An 18,546-nucleotide genomic window follows, 5' to 3' on the forward strand; every position below is an offset into this window, starting at 1 on the left:
CTTCATGGTGTTCTTTCATGATGTATTCTTTATTAAAAAACCTTTAAAATGAGTCCAAAGATGACGCATTTATCTCAAAAAACAAAAAAGTTAGAATAAAAAACATTAAATCCGAAGTTAGCAACAATGAAGATAGCAATTTAATTTTTAAATATTAATACCAACCTTAATTTTTGTTTTTTTTCTATTATATTTTTGGTTTTGTGACAAATATTAAGAATATGTCAAAATGACATTGACATTTTAAACCGGAAGTTGTTTATATCTCGAGTAATATTGGAGTTAAACGTATCATGTTTGGACTCATTTTAAAGGATTTTTCACGACGGTTACAAATATGTCAAAATTGACGTTGACATTCTTAACCGGAAGTTGACCATAACTTCATTAATTATGAAGATAAATATGTCGTGTTTGTACTCATTTTAAAGGATTTTTGATGAAGATTACAAATATGTCAAAATTGAGGTTGACGTTTTAAACCTGAAACTAGTTATCATATAATAGACAAATGGACAACTTCATGGTGTTCTTTCATGATGTATTCTATATTAAAAAACCTTTAAAATGAGTATATAATCCTCTGCTAGCAGTATCCAATTTTCTTTTAGCAGTGTTTAGTTTTATGCTAGTATTTAGTAGTGTTTAATCGTTTACCAAGAATATCTAGTCTTCTGCAAACAGTATTTTGTCCTCTGCTATCAGTATCTAGTTTTTTATTAGAGTCTCTAGTCTTCTGCTAACAATATTTACTGTTCTATAAATAATATGTAGTACCATTATCAATAGTTAGTCATCTATTAGCAGCATCTAGCCCTTTGCCAAGAATACCTAGTCTTCTGCAAACAGTATTTTGTCCTCTGCCATCAGTATCTAGTTTTATATCAGAGTGTCTATCATTAGCAATATCTGGTCATCTGTTAGCAGTATTTACTCTTTTCTTAGAAATACCTAGTCTTCTGTAAGTAGTATTAGAGATAATAATTGGTCCAATTACAATCTCAAAAACTAGAATCATTCGGGTTTAGCCGTCTTGAGAGACGTGAGACTAAATCCGAATGTTTCTAGTTCTCGGTCTAGTGTTAGTTCTAGTGGCAGTGGTAGGTAACGCTAGTTAGCATAAGATATTACTATGTTGTATATTTTTATTGAACTAGAACGAGAAAACTTTCAGTTGTCAATCTCAACTTTAATTTTATTATTATATTCGTAATCTTCAAGTTTTAATTTTGGCATATTTGTTAACTTCATAAAAAATCCTTTAAAATAAGCCCAAACTCGACATATTTATCTTTAATATTAATGGAAATACAATCACTTCCGGTTTGAAACGTCAACGTCAATTTTGACATATTTGTCATCTTCATTAAAAAACCTTTAAAATGAGTCCAAAGATGACGCATTTATCTCAAAAAACAAAAAAGTTAGAACAAAAAACATTAAACCCGAAGTTAGCAACAATGAAGATAGCAATTTAATTTTTAAATATTAATACCAACCTTAATTTTTTATTTTTTTTTATTATATTTTTGCTTTTTGACAAATACTAAGACATTTTATAAAAAATAAGAATATGTCAAAATGATATTGACATTCTTAACCGGATGTTAACTATAATTTCATTAATATTAAAGATAAATATGTCGTGTATGTACTCATTTTAAAGGATTTTTAATGAAGATTACAAATATGTCAAAATTGACGTTGACATTTTTAACCGCAAGTTGACCATAACTTTATTAATATTGAAGATAAATATGTCATGTTTGTACTCTTTTTAAAAGATTTTTAATGAAAATTACAAATATGTCAAAATTGAGGTTGACATTTTAAACCTGAAGTTAGTTATCATAACTCTATCATTTACATTCCGATTTTCATGAGCGAGGTATCAAATGCAATGGTTTGATGAATAGTATTCATCAAGGATCATAGGATTCATGCTACAAATAAATATTTTTCAACGCCATCTTCAATTTCAAGCGATTATTAACTTTTGTTTTTGAAATTGCTGCGTATATTATTTTTCGCGTCATTGGTTTGTTTTTCTGAGTTCTTTATCTAGAACTAAAACTACATCTAGAACCAGAAACATTCGGGTTAACCGGTTATACCGTGAAACTGTATTTTCGAAGAAATGACATAATTAGATACATAGTGGTGGTATTTGGAGCGAAAATCAAAAGAATTTGGGAAGGAAATTTTGAGTTACGACCGGCGCCTTCGCCAAATGTGTTGGCACAAGAATATATTCGATGCTTTTCTTACATTTCGCGAAATATCGAATTTCCGAAATAACGACGAATACAAAGTAATTAACTTTCTCACCGCTGGGGATGGTAATAAATAAAAACGATAATTTACATTTCTCGAAATTAATGGTGGTAATAAAAACGCGCAATAAACTTAGAGATAGAAAAAAAAATGTCTAATAAATCTCGCCCTCACTTACACATCTTGGGGTGTGGGGGTTGATCCACGCAAACAACGTCTGGTTTAATTTCGAAAACCCTTGGTTCTTCTGGGTGTTTCCGTCACACGAGCCACCAGGTGTCTCCTAGTTTGAAATCTTGCCAAACGCGCAGTTTGTGTAATATATCAGAGGCGCGCAGGGTGTGTGTTAGCCCTACATTATTTTACAAACGCACATGAATGCTTGCGCTTCCGGTAGGGTGGTGGGACAGTTCGGTTCAGTTCAGTTCTGTTGTAGAGGGAAGGGAAAATATTTACCCGGGAAATAGCTTTTGGAGAAAGTCACTTTTCCAACTAAAACTCGCAAAACTACGTATGCACTCGTCGTCGCCGTTTAATAAAGCGCTCCGCCGCGAAAGTTTTAATCGTTTCCACCGTGGCTAATAGTAGATAAACACCGGAAAGAAGAAAACTGGAAGACCCAATTTTCCGGTCCGATGAGAATCGCTTTTTTTCGGTTCAATTTTTTTTATTGTTTGCGAAACGTTTCGTCATGGCTTAGCGCGCGACCGTTCAATCCGAATGAAATAGTGGCCGCAACGAGCCAATGTTGATGCCCTTTGACAGCTACACACTCAGCGATCTGAACTCAATTAGTGTTCGGACAATAAACAACGGAAATTTGGCCAGCAATCCACCAACGTGTCCTGTCAAATTGAGTAGTAGTATTGCATTTTTTTTTTTGGAATTCTGTTTTTCTCACCATTAGAACTATTGCTATAGCAGAAATAAATTTTATCACAGATACATTTAAATACATCATAACTATTAAAATTATAAATTTACTTTATTTTTAATCTTCGTTCTTTGAGCATCTCTCATAGCAGAGGAAAAAATAAAAAATTTGCAGAGGGCTAGGTATTTTTGGGAAAGGACAATTTTTAACAAAAGAAATATTAAAAAACTTGGGAAAAATTCAAGAATCATCATGTGGCTTAAAAATCGCCGATTTTTTTTAATCAATGTGAAATGACCAAAAAGACACGTTAAAAATAAAAAGAAAGTGCGGAAAAGTGACTAACACTAGATTAACTACAGTTATAAAACTTCTATTATATGATAACTAGCTTCAGGTTTAAAATGTCAACCTCAATTTTGACATATTTGTAATCTTCATTAAAAATCCTTTAAAATGAGTACAAACACGACATATTTATCTTCAATATAAATGAAGTTATGGTCAACTTTTGGTTAAGAATGTCAACGTCAATTTTGACATATTTGTAATCGTTGTAAAAAATCCTTTAAAATGAGTCCAAACATGATACATTTAATTCCAATATTACTCGAGAGCAACTTCCGGTTTGAAATGTCAATGTCATTTTGACATATTCTTAATGTTTATAAAATGTCTTCATTGTTGCTAACGTCGGGTTTAATGTTTTTTATTCTATCTTTTTGTTTTTTGAAATAAGTGCGTCTTGTTTAAACTCATTTTAAAGGTTTTTTTAATAAAAAATACATCATGAAAGAACACCATGAAGTTGTCCATTTGTCTGTTATATGATAACTAAGTTCAGGTTTAAAATGTCAACCTCAATTTTGACATATTTGTAATCTTCATTAAAAATCTTTTAAAATGAGTACAAACACGACATATTTATCTTCAATACGAATGAAGTTATGGTCAACTTCCGGTTAAGAATGTCAACGTCAATTTTGACATATTTGTAATCGTCGTGAAAAATCCTTTAAAATGAGTCCAAACGTGATACGTTTGATTCCAATATTATTCGAGATATAAGCAACTTCCGGTTTGAAATGTCAATGTCATTTTGACATATTCTTAATTTTTATAAAATGTCTTAATATTAGTCACAAAAATAAAAATATAATAAAAAAAAAAATAAAAAATTAAGGTTGTTATTATTAATATTTAAAAATTAAATTTCTATCTTCATTGTTGCTAACTTCGGGTTTAATGTTTTTTATTCTAACTTTTTTGTTTTTTGAGATAAGTGCGTCATGTTTGGACTCATTTTAAAGATTTTTTAATGAAGATGACAGATATGTCAAAATTGACGTTGACGTTTCAAACCGGAAGTGATTATATTTCCATTAATATTAAAGTTAAATATGTCGAGTTTGGACTCATTTTAAAGGATTTTTTATGAAGTTGACAAATATGTCAAAATTAAAAGTTGAAGTTCGAACTTTTTGGTTTTTTGAGATAAATGCATCAAGTTTGGATCCACTTTAAAGGTTATTTTATGAAGATTACGATTATAATAATAAAATTTGACATTTAAAAAGTTGACATTGACAACTGAAAGTTTTTTTGACGACTAAACCCGAATGTTTCTAGTTCTCGTTCTAGTTTTAGTTCAATAAAAATATACAACATAGTAACTGTCGGTAGAACTAACACTAGACCGAGAACTAGAAACATTCGGATTTAGTCTCACATCTCTCAAGACGGCTAAACCCGAATGATTCTAGTTTTTGAGATTGTAATTGGACCAATTATAATCTCTAATACTACTTACAGAAGACTAGGTATTTCTAAGAAAAGAGTAAATACTGCTAACAGATGACCAGATATTGCTAATGATAGACACTCTGATATAAAACTAGATACTGATGGCAGAGGACAAAATACTGTTTGCAGAAGACTAGGTATTCTTGGGAAAGGACTAGATGCTGCTCATAGATGACTAACTATTGATAATGGTACTATATATTACTTATAGAACAGTAAATATTGTTAGCACAAGACTACAGACACTAATAAAAAACTAGATACTGATAGCAGAGGACAAAATACTGTTTGCAGGACACTAGATATTCTTGGCAAATGATTAAGTATTACCAAATACTGGCAGAAGACTATACACTGTTCATAGAAAATTAGATACTGATGGCAGAGTATTAAATATTGCTTGCCTAAGACTAGGTATTCTTGGGCAAGGATTAGACACTAATAACAGATTGCTAGATATTGATAAAGGTCCCTAATATATTGACATAATCTATGACTTTCCTATACAGGGTGTTTCGGTGACTCGGGGAACAAATGTAACCACATGCACTAGAGTGAAAATGATGACGATTCATGTAAAAAAAAAAATCAAATTTAGGAAATTTTAACACATTTTTGTAAATATCTTAAACACTATTTATGGTAAAGCGTTGAAATTTGGTACAGTATAAACTAATATCACGTAAAATCATTAGGCAATTTTTGAGTTGGATCGGTACACGGGAACAATGCTATACAGGCTGTTCCTAAAGTTTGTTTGCTCAGAACTTTTTTATTCTATCCTAACCCTACATTTATTTTTGCAGTTTCTAATAGCAAATTTAGTTTAGAAACTTTTATCACTCTTAGAGAATATTGATAAAACCCACCGTTTTCGTATTAAGTGCAAAAATGTTAGGCTCTGAATAAATAAATAATTTGAATTGGCAATGACAAGTGAAAATCGAACTGAGCTGTCATAACTCATAACTATTATGTATGCAACATGTCCAAGTGTAGATTTAGCTAAATCACATTTTTAATTTGTTTTAGTTGGTTTGATACAAGAATCCAAAAACAATAAATTAATTAAAAATCAACAAAAAATAAACAAAAAAACGATAACACTAACAGGAATAATAAAAAAAGTACATAAAATAACAGGACAAGTAATAAAAAATACTAAAGGAAATGTTCAAAAACTTAGATTTCTTTTTTTTTAGTGTTATTATTGAAATTGGAACCCAACATGTTTGCATTTAACACGAAAACGGTGATTTTTATCAATATTAACTAACAATAATAAAAGTTTCTAAACTAAATTTACTATTAGAAACTGCAAAAATAAATGTAGGGTTATGATAGAATAAAAAAATTCTGAGCAAACAAACTTTAGGAACAACCTGTATAGCATTGTTCCCGCGGACCGATCCAAATCATAAATTGCCTAACGATTTTACATTACATTGAATTATACTGTACCAAATTTCAGCGTTCTACTGTAAATAGTGTTTAAGTTATTTGGAAACATGTGTTAAAATTTCCTAACTTCGATAGCATATACTAAAGATATGTGATTAAATTTGTTCACCGAACCACCCTGTATATTATCATATTTGCTCTTTCAACTTTTTCTCCAGCATCTTTTAACCTCGTTCTTGATATTAGTAAACATTTTCACCGATATCTCTCAATGTCATGCTTGGTATCACATGAAAGCCGGTTTGGGCTTCCTCAACATCATTTATAACATAATGCATAAAGACTTCTTCGTCTCAAATTTGTTCCAGTACTTTTCTTCGATGACGAGAGTATTTGACATCATCACATTTTTCTATATCCTTTCATATAGCATGAAAATTCATCCTAACTATTAAAAATGTATAAAGGATTGGGCGCATTACTAAATAATATAGGTGTAAAAGCAATAAACGATAAATCAAAAACGCGTGTCCATACACAAAAACACTTATTCCAATCAGACCGCATGGCAACTAACTACTACTACGGTATAGGAACGGAATTGCCAATAAAATACGGCAGTAACGTTATGTTGTGCCGTTGTGTGCGGTAAACACTATCTACGCCTGCCGGATCTATCTATAGAATTACAGTTTCGGTGCGATCATTATTGCCATTGGGGGTGAGGAACTTGAAACCCAAAACGGCCAACGGCTCTCAGCGAATTAAATCCATCTAAGCACTTTGCGAATACTGGAAATCATTAAATTTTACGAAGTAAAGGGATACACAACAAAAAATATTCTATCAAAATAAGTTTGTAGTTGCTGCAAATATAGTAAAAGGGAGTTGAGATTTTTCTAACCAGCAAGCGGAAACTCGATTACAAGGCGGATATATAAAGAGAAAGAGGGGGTGCGGTTACCGGCGAGTGTTTTCCACTTGAAATCCTTCCATAGCGTAACCTTCATTGATGCACATGCAGCCGGGTTTTACAGTCTCAAACGGGGCCGAACCTCTTTCGATTAATTTGATAAACTCCGTTTTGTGAAAGAGATCAAAGGGAATCGAACGAAAGGTGGCGACATCAAAGTTTTATTGACATAAACTATGTGTTGTCAAGTAACAATTAGCTTATCTCGATCCTCGGTAAATAATTCAATTTATTTAGTAGGTCAGAACACGGAATGAACTTTAAAGATGTCCAGTGCTTATTTATAATGCACGAGCTTTCGAACTGGACCAATCAAGTCCTATTTATACCGTAAATACTTCGACTAGGGTTGGACACATCCTCCTAATTGGCACTCCGAAACTACCCGAACTGATCAATAATTGCCCTCGAAACCTTTTTATCTCTCTTTCGATTACGATTTTAATATTTTAAAAAAGTTTTTAATCAACGCACCTGTTTGAGTTGCTTGTTAATTTTGTTGTTATTCCCTTTGGAAGGAAAATCTCGAAACGAGACAACTAATACAAAAATACAAAATGTAATTATTATCCAGGAGGGGATTTCCGGGTTACCCGCACTCCCTACGGCTTGTACCATGTCAAGCTAACAAATGCAAATGCGGCAATATTTCGTTTTCCCGTTTCCTTCCATTGCGCTCTCGCGGACTTTGCATTCTTTTGCCACGCAATTTCCTTTCATTTGCCGCTGCGAAAAGCGAATGCAAACACCACCATGGGCATTTAACTCTTTTTTTTTTCTCAACCCGTTTTTCTTTCTTTATTTTTTTTACATTCTTTTCTATCAAAGAAAAATGCTAATTCTTAAAATGGCCTACTTACAAAGTCTCAAATATATTTATATTTAGTTTTAATGCAAATGTCTTTATATATTGTCTTCAAACGATTTTAGAATGGAATTCTCATCAAACAATAGTAGGTTTCAATCTCGTTGGACGAGGTAAATTTACTTTACCTTCGAGTCTAGAGTAAAGCCCCCAATGTAGCTGACAGCTGCGACCGCAACCTTCTGCCTGCAGCAGGAGCAATTCATCAGCAGGACGCTGCCCCGTTGTCTGTCACAGAACCTCTATTCTATTGGTAATACATAGTTTCGCTCCCAGTATAAAGCCCTCCTTTAACAGTCAACAATACTATGACATCATGATCTATTTCTTTTATAGCACCATTGTGTTAGTCATCTGATAATATATTAGATACCGCGAATTGAATTCTTGTTTAAAGGCATTGGCCCAAAACGTGTTAATTCGCGCATAATCAATTGTCCCCTTTAAATGTCAATCGACACAATCGCCTCTCGTCGTGCTCGATCCCTCCTCGAACCCTCTCGAGGGGTGACATTTCGACGAAGACCTTTAGCTTCGAAATGGCAGTGTCATTCGGGTTTGGTAGACGGACGGAAATGCGACGACAGTAGGAGGGTGAACTTTGACCCGAACCGATATCGGCCACGACGGCGTCCATCAAAATCCAATTTGCATTCGTCATTTGCTCGGTTTGGTGCTTGACGATAAGGAGTTGTGTGCCCTCGAAAGCTCGGACATCTCCTCCAAAAGCCATGCTCCCTTCGAGGGCTTAGTTTGTTTCCCGAGCAATAATTCCGTTTTGCGAACCGCGGTTCAAGAAATTTTTCCTTTTTCTACCGATCTGCGAGATCAAAGTTAACGTTATAAAAAGAAACCAATCTAATTTCGATTCGTGTACGGCGAAAAAATGTATAGTCGCGAATACCCAATTGGAATCACGAATAGGATTTGATTTCTTTGTGAAATTTATAAAAAGAAATTTCTTTTTTGACTACGCACAGTTGCATAAAATTTTTTTTTTAGACAATATATTTACGATGTTTGATGTGTTTGGACAGATTTTTATTGCTGAACGTTTCACTAACAATCGTTTAGAGTAGATAACAACATTTAGGCATTAATAAACATACACGTATCTGTAGTTGGAGTAGGTAGCAATGTACGAATATTGATTGATATTTGTTTGAAATACACTACAAAGCGTAAACATTACCAGAAACATTTCTGACATTGTTGATAGTGGAACAACGCTTAAAATGTGTTTGGAGTAGATAGCAATATCCAAATATGCGACAAATGAATAGAAAAGAAACATATAATACATATAATACATCTATTATATGATAACTAATTTCAGGTTTAAAATGTCAACCTCAATTTTGACATATTTGTAATCTTCATTAAAAATCCTTTAAAATGAGTACAAACACGACATATTTACCTTTAATATTAACGAAGTTATGATCAACTTCCGGTTAAGAATGACAACGTCAATTTTGACATATTTGTAATCGTCGTGAAAAATCCTTTAAAATGAGTCCTAACATGATACGTTTAATTGCAATATTACTCGAGATATTAGCAATTTCCGGTTTGAAATGTCAATGTCATTTTGACATATTCTTAATTTTTATAAAATGTCTTAATATTTGTCACAGAAACAAAAATATAATAAAAAAAATCAAAAATTAAGGTTGGTATTAATATTTAAAAATTAAATTGCTAACTTCATTGTTACTAACTTCGTGTTTAATGTTTTTTATTCAAACTTTTTTGTTTTTTGGGATAAATGCATCAAATTTGGACTCATTTTAAAGGTTTTTTAATATAGAATACATCATGAAAAAAAAATTACTTGTATGTCAAAAAGTGTCTCTTATCATGTGTATAGGATGTCCCAAATTTGAATCAATTATCTTCAAAACTAAAGGAGATACGGGGGGTGTACCATGATCCTGTTACACCCGGTATACTGCAATCTTTGATTATATATAATATGGATTGAGCTAACTGAATATATCTACTAACAAAAATGTTGCTCAAGGTGAATAGACGCAGATGGAAAGCGATAATGTGAAAGTGTAACAAAGATAGATATATTATATGTTAGTACGCTTCTATATCTATCTCACTTCTATCAGTACACCCATTATATGGCAGTACGCTTCTATGTCTATCTCGGTTCGATCACCTTGCGCAAGCTATCTCTTTCGTTGGCTCAATCCATATTATGTATAATCAAAGACTGCAATGTACTCAATAATGGGGGTAGATATCTGTATCTAAATAAGAGATAACGAGTAGGTAGCAATGTACGAATATTGATTGATATTGGTTTGAAATATACTACAAAGTGTAAACATTACCAGAAACATTTCTGACATTGTTGAAAGTGGAACAACGCTTAAAATGTATTTGGAGTAGATAGCAATATCCAAATATGCGACAAATGAATAGAAAAAAAACATATAATACTTCTATTATATGATAACTAATTTCAGGTTTAAAATGTCAACCTCAATTTTGACATATTTGTAATCTTCATTAAAAATCCTTTAAAATGAGTACAAACACGACATGTTTATCTTTAATATTAACGAAGTTATGGTCAACTTCCGGTTAAGAATGTAAACGTCAATTTTGACATATTTGTAATCGTCGTAAAAAATCCTTTAAAATGAGTCCAAACATGATACGTTTAATTCCAATATTACTTGAGATATAAGCAACTTCCGGTTTAAAATGTCAATGTCATTTTGACATATTCTTAATTTTTATAAAATGTCTTAATAGTTGTCACAGAAACAAAAATATAATAAAAAAAATCAAAAATTAAGGTTGGTATTAACATTTAAAAATTAAATTGGTATCGTCATTGTTACTAACTTCGTGTTTAATGTTTTTTATTCAAACTTTTTTGTTTTTTGAGATAAATGCATCATATTTGGACTCATTTTAAAGGTTTTTTAATATAGAATACATCATGAAAGAACACCATGAAGTTGTCCATTTGTCTATTATATGATAACTAGCTAGTTTCAGGTTTAAAACGTCAACCTCAATTTTGACATATTTGTAATCTTCATCAAAAATCCTTTAAAATGAGTACAAACACGACATATTTATCTTCATAATTAATGAAGTTATGGTCAACTTCCGGTTAAGAATGTCAACGTCAATTTTGACATATTTGTAATCTTCATCAAAAATCCTTTAAAATGAGTACAAACACGACATATTTATCTTCATAATTAATGAAGTTATGGTCAACTTCCGGTTAAGAATGTCAACGTCAATTTTGACATATTTGTAACCGTCGTGAAAAATCCTTTAAAATGAGTCCTAACATGATACGTTTAATTCCAATATTACTCGAGATATTAGCAATTTCCGGTTTGAAATGTCAATGTCATTTTAACATATTCTTAATTTTTATAAAATGTCTTAATGTTTGTCATAAAAACAAAAATATAATAAAAAAAAATCAAAAATTAAGGTTGGTATTAATATTTAAAAATTAAATTGCTATCTTCATTGTTGCTAACTTCGGATTTAATGTTTTTAATTCTAACTTTTTTGTTTTTTGAGATAAGTACGTCATCTTTGGACTCATTTTAAAGGTTTTTTAATGAAGATGACAAATATGTCAAAATTAACGTTGACGTTTCAAACCGGAAGTGATTGTATTTCCATTAATATTAAAGTTAAATATGTCGAGTTTGGGGTCATTTTAAAGGATTTTTATGAAGTTAACAAATATGCCAAATTTTGAAAGTTCGAACTTTTTGGATTTTTGAGATAAATGCATCAACTTTAGACTCACGTTAAAGGTTATTTTATGAAGATTACGAATATAATAATAAAATTAAAGTTGACATTGACAACTGAAAGTTTTTTTCATAGTAATATTTTATGCTAACTAGCGTTACCTACCACTGCCACTAGAACTAACACTAGACCGAGAACTAGAAACATTCGGATTTATGCCGGGTTTATACAGAATTTAGCAGTAAATTTAAATTTAAAGATTTAGATTTACGGATTTTATTTAGCTTTAAGAAAAAAATTGATTTATACAGAATTTAATATTTCTAGAATCGCAACCTCAAGAAACAAAATGTTACTGGTTTTTGTGTTGTCATTTTCTACCAATATCTTATCTTTATGTTCAGAATATTTTTTGTCGTAAATATATCGGTAGTTCTCAATAATTTTAATTAATTTTCCATGGAATTCACTCATTTTGTTGCACAGAAATAAACAACAGTTGAGGTTAGGTTAGAACGCGCTATTTACACCGGCCGATCATTGGATACAGCTGATTGAGGTTGTCTTGCGCATGTGTGACGCTGTAAATTTAGAAAAGTTGATTTGATGAACTTTATTTGCATATAAATCATAGACGAGTTAATTAGAATAAAACGGAACTCTCATGGCACACTTAAATGGAAAATTAAACATTAAATTCTAAAAAATATTGACGTTGGAAATGTCACTTATGTGGTACCATTGGATTCAGAAAATTATTCAAATTTCAAAAATGTAATAATATACAGGGTGTTCCATTTAAAAATCTAAAGTTAGTGTCACTTCCGGCGAAACCGGAATTGAAAAAAAAATTACTTGTATGCCAAAAAGTGTCTCTTATCATGTGTATAGGATGTCCCAAATTTGAATCAATTATCTTAAAAACTAAAGGAGATACGGGGGGTGTACCATGATCGTGTTACACCCGGTATACTGCAATGTACTCAATAATGGGGGTAGATATCTGTATCTAAATAAGAGATAACAGGTGTTTGGAGTAGATAGTAACGTCCAAATATTGATTAGTGTATGTTTGAAGTATATACCAATGTCAAAACAATGCTAAATATTTTTGATACAATACTTAACAATCTTCAAGCAGTGATTTTACATTCTACATTTTGATCATCCCACATTTGATTTGATTTATATCATTTTTTTTTATTAACTAGAATATTTAGTGTATTAATATCATAATAAGATCTAGTCTAAAACTTAGTTTAATTTGAACACGATACCAAGAATCATCATCGCCTTGGGTGTACAGTAAGAAGTTAAAGCCCCTGCAGTGACCATACGTCATTTAGCTGGACATTATGGGGCGAAATTAAATTATATCACCCGGTTAATTATATTTGTGGCGCGAGGGTGGTCGTCGGGGGTTGGTTCGGAGGCGTTTCGATCCCTGCCCTCGTGCCAAGAGGTCAAACTCTCCGTTGATTTCCTGTCAGAGTAAATTGTAATCGAGTATCCGCCACGACATCGGCTCATTCCCAAACTGTCTCGCAACTTGTCCAAAGATGCACTGTTACTTTGTGTGCACCATATTGTTGGTCGAAAACAATAAGGAGATCTAGAATCTACAATATTGTTTAGTAATGTTTCCTGTGTCGTATTTTGATCAATAGGATGTAGTGATATTGCAGATTTTATGCAGTGTTTACTGATTTTTTGTTGTTTTATTAAAAAAAAAAAGATAAACGAATGGAATTCATCGGACCGTCAATCGACAATTCGCACTCGTCCATTATCGCTTTATTCGGTCGTCGGTGGCAACACAATGCGAGGCGCTATCTGAGGCCGGCAAACAATAATTTACTGTCAGCCGTCAGTCACGCACCCAACGCCTGGCGGTGGCGCGCCACCCCTAACGCCCCCCAAAATCCCCTATAAAGCGTCGACGTCCGTTCATTATCCGGTAATCGGGCTTCCGGAAAATCCGGTATCCGCGGAGTTTCGACGACGGCAGATTTCAAGTCCGCCGCAGGAGGGCGGCTAAAACACTCCTTCCAAGTCTTCAAACTTAGAAACTGCCGCCGCCAAAGACATACTTCCCCGAGCTTTAATATTGAACAGCTTGAACAAGTATAACTATAAACACAAAGAAAAAAAAATGTTTTCGTTATTTGCTTTTTAGTTTAAAATTGTTTGTTAACGAGTTACAATGGAGGGTTGTTGTGGATAATACGCTAAAAAGGGATGCACCATAACGGGCGGTCAGTTTAATTGAAAATGGTGCTGTCGCGCGCGGAATTGAGTTAATAATCGCGTTGTAACCGCTGAACGTTTACGTTTACAGACAGCCCAAAGTTCACCACGCCGATAGCCAACGTCACGGTACCCGTGGGACGTGAGGCCATCCTCGAATGTGTTGTCGACAACCTATCCAACTTTAGGGTGAGTACAACACTTCATTTTTACAAATTGGATTTCAATAATAAAAAAATATACATTTTTACTATTTTATACTTTATTTTTTAATTCGGAGGAGAAAATGAAAAGTCACGTTTACACAGCGTAACTTTCTAAACTATTTTTTGGCGGGAGTTTTAAAACCAGAGAGGATTTTAAGTAAAGTGCAGTTACGAATTTGATTATTTATTTGATTAAACATAATAAAAACCAGGGCGTACCTCCTACTTATTTAGTCCCACATAAAATGTAACATGTCAATATAATAGATATAATATCACTATGTTGCATAATTTTATTGAACTAAAACTAGAACTAACCCTAGACTTAGAACTAGAAAGTTTCGGGTTTAGCCCAATATTTTCTAGTTTTAGGTCTAGTGTTAGTTCTAGTTTTGCACTATTACTAGAACTAACACAAGACCTAGAACTAGAATCATTCGGGTTTAGCCGTCTTGAGAGACGTGCGGCTAAACCCGAATGATTCTAGTTCTAGTTTTGCACTATCACTAGAACTAACACAAGATCTAGAACTAGAATCATTCGGGTTTAGCCGTCTTGAGAGACGTGCGGCTAAACCCGAATGATTCTAGTTCTAGGTCTTGTGTTAGTTCTAGTGGCAGTGGTAGGTAGGCGCTAGTTAGCATAAGATATCATCTATCATCTATGTTGTATACTTTTATTGAACTAAAACTAGAACTAACACTAGACCTAGAACTAAAAAGTTTCGGGTTTAGCCGTGCTTCTGAAGACGTAAGAAGAATCGAAAACATAACCTAACGTTAACATAATTTCAAACTTTTATAATTATTAATTTTTTATCTTAAAAAAATTGCTTCTCTTCTAAGTATTTGCTCACCCCATCTAGCGATTACATTACTTGCTAAAATTATTAAATTTTGTGAAAAACTAAGTTTAGTTGAGCCAAAATCCCCATCAAAATACGTTTTTGCACTCCCAAACTATTCATTTATAGTGATTATGGACTCTAAGAAGAGATTTTTTCCGAAATTGAAGAAGAAACGAAAACCTAACCTAACTTTTATCTGTCACTTTCAAATTTTTGAGGATTTAATTTATTTTTTAGAAAAAAACTTATTAATAAGTGATTTTATTAAGGAAATTAGGAACAATTAATCTTCATTCAGGTAAAGATTTCAAATTTTTATGATTATTATTTTTTTTATCTTAAAAATTTCTTCTCTTCTAAATAATTGCGCGCTCCATCTAGCGGCAACCATCTATATTAAGTCAGTTTTGACATTTAAATCCTTCGATTACATTACTTGCTAAAATTATTAAATTTTGCGAATAACTAAGTTTAGTTGAGCCAAAATCCCCATCAAAATACGTTTTTGCACTCCCAAACTATTCATTTATAGTGATTATAGACTGTAAGAAGTGATTTTTTCCGAAATTAAAGAAGAAACGAAAATCTAACCTAACTTTTATCTGTCACTTTAAAATTTTTGAGGATTTAATTTATTTTTTAGAAAAAAAATTTATTAATAAGTGATTTTATTAAGGAAATAAGGTAAAATTAATCTTTTTATAGTCAAGTAAAGATTTCAAACATTTTAAATTACTAATTTTTTATCTTAAAAAATTGCTTCTCTTCTAAGTATTTACTCACCCCATCTAGCGACAACCATCCATGTTAAGTCAGTTTTGACACTTAAACCTTACGATTACATTACTTGCTAAAATTATTAAATTTTGCGAATAACTAAGTTTAGTTGAGCCAAAATCCCCATCAAAATACGTTTTTGCACTTCCAAACTATTCATTTATAGTGATTATAGACTCTAAGAAGTGATTTTTTCCGAAATTAAAGAAGAAACGAAAACATAACCTAAATTTTATCTGTCACTTTAAAATTTTTGAGGATTTAATTTATTTAAAAAAAAAAACTTAATAAGTGATTTTATTAAGGAAATAAGGTAAAATTAATCTTTATTCAGGTAAAGATTTCAAACTTTTATAATTATAAATTTTTTATCTTAAAAAATTGCTTCTCTTCTAAGTATTTACTCACCCCATCTAGCGACAACCATCCATGTTAAGTCAGTTTTGACATTTAACCTTACGATTACATCACTTGCTAAAATTATTAAATTTTGCGAATAACTAAGTTTAGTTCAGCCAAAATCCCCATCAAAATACATTTTTCGACTCCCATACTATTCATTTATAGTGATTATGGACTCTAAGAAGCGATTTTTCCCGAAGTTGAAGAATAGACGAAAACATAACCTAACTTTTATCTGTCACTTTAAAATTTTTGAGGATTTAATTTATTTTTTAGAAAAAGAACTTATTAATAAGTGATTTTATTAAGGAAATTAGGAAAAATTAATCTTTATTCAGGTAAAGATTTCAAACTTTTATAATTATTAATTTTTTATCTTAAAAAATTGCTTCTCTTCTAAGTTTTAGCTCACCCCATCTAGCGACAACCATCCATGTTAAGTCAATTTTGACATTTAAACCTTACGATTACGTTACTTGCTAAAATTATTAAATTTTGCGAAAAACTAAGTTTAATTGAGCCAAAATTCAGATCAAAATACGTTTTTGAACTACCAAACTATTCATTTATAGTGATTATGGATTCTAAGAAGTGATTTTTCCGAAATTGAAGAAGAAAACTTAACCTAACTTTTATCTGCTTACGGCTAAACCCGATATTTTCTAGTTCTCGGTCTAGTGTTAGTTCTAGTTTTACACTATCACTAAAACTAACACAAGACCTAGAACTAAAATCATTCAGGTTTAGCCGTCTTGAGAGACGCGCGGCTAAACCCGAATGATTCTAGTTCTAGGTCTTGTGTTAGTTCTAGTTTTGCACTATCACTAGAACTAACACAAGACCTAAAACTAGAATCATTCGGGTTTAGCCGTCTTGAGAGACGTGCGGCTAAACCCGAATGTTTCTATTTCTCGGTCTAGTGTTAGTTCTAGTTTTACACTATCACTATCACTAGAACTAACGCAAGACTTAAAACTATAATCATTCGAGTTTAGCCATTCTGAGAGACGTGCGGCTAAACCCATATATTTCTAGTTTTAAAACAAATAAGATCGATACTAGTTTTTTTTAGTTACCTTTTTTAAGGATTACTTGTATAGAAAATAATGTTATAGTAAACGATAAAAGTGGAGGTTGGTGGAGTTGGTTCGGTACAGCTGAACGAATCGTGGTGGTAAAAAGTCCTAAACAGGTTTAATGTATGCCGTTGCCGCTATCTAAAACGTTCGGCGCGACGGTAGCGCCCCGTTTCTGGCCCCACATTTACGGTCAATGAAACTAATGCGGCCGCGGCAGATACATATAAAATTCCCGCGAGGCGGCTTTTGTTCGGCTAATATACGAGCCCTGGCGGTGTACGCGCGAATATTACCCTTAAAAGTAATACAAAAAATTGGCCTGAGCATCCGGCGAGGTGCAAATGGGTTTTGCAATACGAACCGCACCGACTACACATATGAAATCTACTTTAAAAAATTATTATGGACCTAATAGGTTGTATAGTCAACTTGTAAAGTTGTGCGAAAATAAAGTAAATAACACGGTTATAGACACTATAAGAGTTTTACTTTAAACGTAACGTTTTTTATGGATTAGTGTTCCATATGCTTTAATTAGGACTTAATCGAACCTTAATCGAACGTTAATTTAACATAAATACTATTATTTTAATCGATACAACTAAACGCATCTTTAGAATACTTAACGTGAGACAAGAGAATATGTATAGACCGACAATAAGACCAAATAGTGTACACCTAGAGTGTAATGATAACGGAAATAGACTTGTAAACTATGCCTCATCCATGAACATGACTATCAGCAGCACCTACTTCCCGAATAAAATGTTATACAAAATAACACGGACCTCGCCAGACGGATAAACTATAAATTAGATCGATCATATTTTGATAGATTCAAGACATGGATCCAACTGCAAAAGCTATAAAGGAGCGAATATTGATTCTGATCATTATCTGGTGATTATCTCGAATATCTAATGCAAAAAAAAGAAAAGGCGGGGGCTAAGATAATAAAAGGTATAACGTCGAAAAACCCAGAAACATCAGAACCATTCATAGCCGGGGTAGAGCAACGAATAAACCGGACAAGCGAGGAGGAGATTGGACC

General features: G+C 32.3%; 1 protein-coding gene across 3 annotated transcripts in view; it reads left to right on the forward strand.

Annotated features, from left to right (window-relative positions):
* LOC111414456 (lachesin-like) overlaps nt 1-18,546 on the forward strand; it is a 108,500-nt gene that overhangs the window by 58,944 nt on the left and 31,010 nt on the right. For all 3 annotated transcript variants that reach the window (XM_071195537.1, XM_071195539.1, XM_071195538.1), the window contains one exon: nt 14,276-14,373. In XM_071195537.1, the coding sequence (XP_071051638.1) occupies nt 14,276-14,373 (98 nt within the window). The remainder of the gene's footprint in view (nt 1-14,275; nt 14,374-18,546) is intronic.

The sequence above is a fragment of the Onthophagus taurus genome, chromosome 3 (genome assembly GCF_036711975.1).
Source record: "Onthophagus taurus isolate NC chromosome 3, IU_Otau_3.0, whole genome shotgun sequence".
Classification (NCBI taxonomy): Eukaryota; Metazoa; Arthropoda; class Insecta; order Coleoptera; family Scarabaeidae; genus Onthophagus; species Onthophagus taurus.